The following is a 6,000-nucleotide window of genomic DNA, read 5'->3' as shown; positions in this document are numbered from 1 at the left end:
ATCATCAACTTACACAATCAAGATTGATCTCAGTCTAGCAGCTCCTTTTCCTTCCATCATTATAATGAGTGTGAAACAGCAGTCTCATTGGTGCGTCTGACAGCCACAACTAACACTGCAGGCTAGAATTAAGGAGCTTTCGCATGAAGCTCCCATCTGTCCCTCTCTGCACTGCAAATCAATTGGTCACTTGCACACAGGATTACAGCAAGCCAACACTTGGTACCCCCTAGCCAGTGATGGTCACATACTTTTAATAGATGGGTTATAGCCGTGTAAGCTAATGAACTGTTTAAACAGTTAAAAATATAGCTCACTTTCTATGGAATAGAACAATTTATTAAGTCCTAAAATGATATCTTAATGTATAGCGTTACCCTTTGAGTCTCATGTACAGTGTGATACTGAGTGGTTACTCACAGTCACAGTGCAGCTCCCTCACCGGTGTCCTCTTTCTCCCTGACTCTTTACTCTCCTCCTCTCACTAAACCCACCCTACAGTCTGTCCTCCCTCTCTAAGTAGCATCCTTCAGCAGCGACCCCCACCAAGAGGAACATTGTGTCACCTGACCTGCAGTGGATGCTACTATTTCCACTTCTCCATAGCCAACATACACAAAGAGCTCAGATCTCTTTTTGTTTGCTTTTCTTTTTTATTACAGAAAACACTTATCCAGCTCCTGTACAGTACGTCCAGGACAGCATTTACCCCTGTACTAATGACAGGCTTCACAGCTGAGTCTTAAATGAGTTGATACACAGGTGATTTCCACACCTGTACTAGCTTAGTAGCCTCCTACTGTGATGTCATTGTGTTAAACTTGGCACCTGCAGACGGTTGATTGCTGACATGACAAACATGAAACCAGAATTGTTACTGAATAATTTTCATACTTTCAGACCCACTCAGCTCTACAAGAGGATATGTAGAAGTAGTTAGTATAGGTGTTCACATTTACAATGGTCTATTATAATTGTTGGATCCTGATGCAGACCCTTCGGTGTGAATAAACAACAACCTTCTGGCCAAAATGTGTTGAGATTTCCTTGAAGACAGAGGAGAACACCTTTGCACTGTTAAAGTGCTTCTAGAGTTGGAATGTCACATGGTCCAGTGTTTCCTCATTGTTGGAAAGCTACAGTGATCTGCTGTTGCAATGACACATGCTGTAGTCTATGCATTTCTCAGGGTATGACAGCTGTTGTTTGAACAGCATCTTTAAGTTAAGTTAATGTACAGTACTACTCCTAGTAGTCAAAAACACAAGTTTACAAATGTTTATTTTACAAAAAAAAAAGCTCAAAACAGTGTGGTTAGAACTACAATGAGAGAAACAGCTTTAGCCGAGTAAGAGACACTCTACTGGGGCAGTCTTCACTGAGGCAGAAGTGAGTGTTGGTTTTTATTGTACATAAAATCACCTGAGTTCAGAGATAGACATACTAACTAATGACACAACCACCATTAAGGGCTGGCTTCCCTGGACCTAGATTAAGCCTAGTCTTAGACAAAAAAAAACATTTTCTATGGAGAATCTCCATTGAAAGTGTGATTTAGTTCAAGACTAGGCTTAATCTGTATCTGGGAAACCGCCTCTACAAGTCCACATTTGAGTTGTCATGTGATGCCCCCTCTACTGAAATAAAAAGATGAGATGACCAAGGGAGGACGATGGTGACCCCTGGGCAGCGGGAGTCAGCGGGCATTAGCAGGCATTAGCGGGCATCGCAGGGCACTATGGGGCAGGGTGTCTAGAGTTTGGGCATCTTGGCAGCATTGAGGCGCATGGACACACAGGAGGAGCCGGCAGCGTACCGCATCTCCCTGAGCATCCCGCTCCACTGCTTCTTGTCCTCCTCATACCTGATGCACGGGAAGAAGGGAGCACATGGAAGAGTGAAGAAATGACTTGATAATTGGTCATAACAACAGAACATGAAGAGCCCTCTGAGAACACTAGCTGCTTTTCGACACCGATGCCAGTGCATGCCAAGGGTTACTAGCGCCCAGCTAGTGCTCAATGTCCGGTGCTTCGAGCTTAGTGAACAACCTATTGAATTTTCCACAGTTGGGCTTTCTAGTCCCGCCCCCGTATGATCTTCAGTTTGTTTACAATCTGCAGTTGGTAAGGTGGCTAACTATGGAGACACTAGCAACACATCAAATTCTCCGGTTTCCCAACAGGTTCTGGGAACTTACGCACTTTATGAGAATTGTATTGCGCTATTCAAATCCATTCAAATCCATCATTGTGTTACAAAGAACTAACTTGCCACCCACCAAGTTCGCTAGCCAACTTAAGCACTTGGATGATAAGAATATCCCACCCTTGCTCTAAATCAAGCCCCTAGCCCAGTTTGCCCTCATAAGGACCAGGGGGTAGAGGAAGCTAAAAGCCTGAGTTTTAAGCACCGAATTGGCCTGCAGTAAGCCCTGTTGAAGCCTGGGAGTGACTGTGGAAAAGCAACGGCACAGTGTGACCTCGGCACGCACTGGCACATAGCGTAGGCACCGCTGTGGAAAGCCGGCTAATGAGTAGTATACTGTCAGTACACAGACAAGGGGGACTTACTGCCAAACATCAGTGATCTCTGAGGGGGCCACCTCTTTGTTCTCCATCTGGACGATGGCAAAGCCCCCGACGGCGTACAGGGCCCCCCCATTGCTCACTAGGTTCACCGAGCTCCGCTCCTGGGGGAACTCTGTGAAGTCCTCCCACCTGGGGAGGGGAGAGGGAAGAGAAATCGGACTGTTACTGATGCACTCATTACAATGCCCGAAAGCTAGATTACCCTTAGTCACCAGAGATGGGACATGTCAGTCAGCCTAAACGGGAGTAACTGTACTATAACTAGGGCCCAGAGTGTTCCTGGTCAGGTCAAGAGGTCAGGAAAATTCCTAACCTCTTGCATTGCACTTGAATTTTAGAACTCATAAAACATTGTTAATATTGAGATTCTACATACTTGTTTGTTCCGAAGTCGTAGACTTCAGATGCAGCAATGAGGCCTTCTTCATTGACTCCACCAGTCACAACAATCTTCCCATTGTGAATGATGGCTCCGAACATTGCTCTGGCTGTCTTCATAGCAGCCAGCTCCCTCCACTCAGACTGCTTGTGGTTGTAGACAAACATCTTTTTGAGGGCTTTGCTGTGGGCGAGAGTGATAGAGAAGGTTTTTAAATCTAAGCAAATGTCCTTACAGTATAAAGTCAAATTTACATTGTGACATACTGTAGTAAGGATTGAATGGACTAATCATATCCAACGTGCAATGTACTGTATGTATTACCGCTATAACATTACTAAAAAATTGCGATACAAGTGCACCTTATAGAGTGCCATATTCAGCAAACCACTGACTTGTACATTATACCAGCATAGCCCATTGGCCTTGCAAAGTGCTAGTGCTTGGTCTTGTGCTTAGAATGATAGACCACAGACAGCTGCAGGTCACACCATATGTTTAGCTACAAACACACACATACACACACACACACACACACACACACGGGGGGGGGGGGTTGGGATACTCACTTGTCATCTGTCTTTCCTCCAATGCAGTACACCATGCCTTTGTGGGAGACCACAGCATGGCCGTGGATCTTCAGAGGCAACTTTTTGGTCTCACTCCACTTCGTCTTCCTAGGGAGTCATTATAGAACAGGCGGGTCATACTCTGGGTCAAACACACACTCCAATGGTGAAGCGGTGATATAATACCCTTTACTTGAAGCCCATTCTTATGTAGTGTTATGAAGTGTATATACACATTCATAGCACATTATGTTGTCGTACAGTATTATGAAACTGAAAAACAAGTGTAAATAAGGCATCAAAGCATGAAAGAACATGTATATGTCACAGCTAAGAGGCATCACATGCCTTATAAGTTTGATGATGCTCTATGTCTGCATCTGTAAGGTGCCATAAATATTAATATATATTTGATTGACACTCACTCAATGTCGTAGCACATTACAGAGTCAAGAGACTCGTTGGTTTGGAGGTCTTTTCCAGCCACAGCGAAGAGCAGGTTCTCACACTCGCCCATATTGAACAGACATCTGGGAGAGGGCATGGGAGGAAGGGCTACCCAGTCAGATGCAAGAGTGTCCAACTGATAAAAGGATAGTATTGTAAATAAACAGGAACAAAATTAATTAACTTCAAAGAAGATATTAATTCATCTATTGAACTTCATTTGCAAGATTATATTTAATCAATTGAGACAGTAAAATTCTCCTTTTACATAATCAATATCAAAGTCAATGTGAATACTAAAATGTTATTTTTAACATTTGTTACTTTGTTTGACGATAAAGGCAAATACTATACCTATAAAAACAATTTGAAAACACTATAAGATACAGACTGGATATAAACTGTACAAATCAAATAAAACTTTATTCAGTATCTTTGAATGTCTCAACACACTTCTTGCTTACCGTGTAGAAATAGCACTGCAGGGGCACGTCCTTGTTTTCCTCATCCACAAACAGTCCTCCTGTAAGGAAGAGCTGGTTCTTCATCGACGTCAGGCTGACGTGGTTCCGGGGGATCTGCTCCGACATGGCCGCCAGAAAGCACTCATTCTCTACAACGTCGTAAGCCACCGCTGCTGAGTCGTTGATCATCAGGATGAGGTCACGGGTGTACATGCCATGCCTGCGGTTGTCGTTCAGGTAACCTGGAAACATGCTATCATCCTCCCCCTCCTCGCCCCCCTCTTTATCCTCCCCCTCGACCCCCTCGACCCCCTCTGCCCCCTTCTCCCCAGACTCTGTCTTCTTGGTCTTCTCTGGAAGTTTCCCCCCGAACGCCTCTTTGATCACTTGGACTTTCTTCAGGAGCTCTGGGTCGCCTTTGATGATGTCATCAGTCTCCACTTTGTCGTGGAAGTATTTCTCCGGCAGCAGACGGAAACGAATGCATTCAAAGGCATCGTTGAGGATCTTGACGCGCTTGTCCTTGTCATTCCGCACCCAGTTCATGAGCGCCTCGAAGACCACCTCTTCCTTCTCCACGTTGAGGGAGTCCCCGCCGATGACAGCGAACAGTTCGTGGGGGGCTAGCTGGAGGAACTCCTCCTCCTTGGCCAGGAGCTCGAAGCGGTCGGCGATGAAGTCACGGGCAGCCACGGCCAGCCTGGGGCAGTTGAGGACCAGACCCATGCGGAAGATGGCCAGGCAGTTAGCCAGAGACAACTTCTTCTGCAGGTAGTTGACGCACACTGTGAACACGGAGGGGATCTGGAAACGGTTGGCAACGGCAAATATGTCCTGCACATTGTCGTCTGTGAGGTCGATCTCGGCTGAGTACAGATACCTGATAACCATCTCCAAGATAGAGGGGTTGACATCATCCAGGACCACCTCCTTGGTGTCCTCCACCTCCTTGCCGTCCTCGGAAAAGAAGATCTCTCTGAAGTAGGGGCTGCAGGCAGCCATGATGAGCCTGTGGCAGGGGAAGCTGCGGTCGCCCACTTTCAGTGTGCAATCCACAAACTTGTTCTCGTTCAGCAGCTCCTTCAGACCATCCTGGAGCAAGGTGCTCTGGAAGAGACGCAGCTCCTCCTTCATGGCTTTAGGGTCCATTTTGTGTCAGGAGGGGGAAACGGTGCTTGCGGAGAGGAGGAGATGTTAGCCACAGATCCTCTTGACACCAGGTCCTGGCTAGAAAAGGCAGAGCAAAGAAAAGGTTCCCAGACTGAAGCCCCTGCAATTTAATCCTGTTCCCCCTCTAAATATAGACCCCCAGCCTCTCTCAGTCCAGAGGAATCTGCCTCGGCCAAATCTGAACGCATGCAGGGCCCGACTCATGCAGCTGTCACAGACTGAAAGAAGCAACTGGGTGTTCATGACGGGGATTAGCCTACTGTGATTAAGCTTCAGCAGTGTCATTTGACTACAGTAGCAGTTGATAGAAATGACAATGCTGTTAAAACTACAGAGTATTAACTCTAATTTTTGGTTGAGTTCAGTACTTTTTAGGGGAT

General features: G+C 46.0%; 1 protein-coding gene across 1 annotated transcript; it reads right to left on the bottom strand.

The window, feature by feature from the left end:
• Positions 1 to 1,319: 1,319 nt before the first annotated feature.
• On the bottom strand, positions 1,320 to 5,664 carry LOC310815422 (kelch-like protein 41b). Its single transcript, XM_083685182.1, has 6 exons — positions 4,451 to 5,664; positions 3,965 to 4,122; positions 3,540 to 3,647; positions 2,968 to 3,153; positions 2,574 to 2,720; positions 1,320 to 1,864 (listed from the first exon to the last, which is right to left on the bottom strand). Exons 1-6 carry the CDS (start codon positions 5,597 to 5,599, stop codon positions 1,753 to 1,755), a joined length of 1,860 nt encoding a protein of 619 aa, XP_083541308.1. The 5' UTR covers positions 5,600 to 5,664; the 3' UTR covers positions 1,320 to 1,752.
• Between the last annotated feature and the right edge of the window lie 336 nt (positions 5,665 to 6,000).

This window comes from Argentina silus (assembly GCF_951799395.1).
Source record: "Argentina silus genome assembly, chromosome: 14".
In the NCBI taxonomy this organism is placed as follows: Eukaryota; Metazoa; Chordata; class Actinopteri; order Argentiniformes; family Argentinidae; genus Argentina; species Argentina silus.
This window is presented reverse-complemented; position numbering and strand designations above follow the sequence as displayed.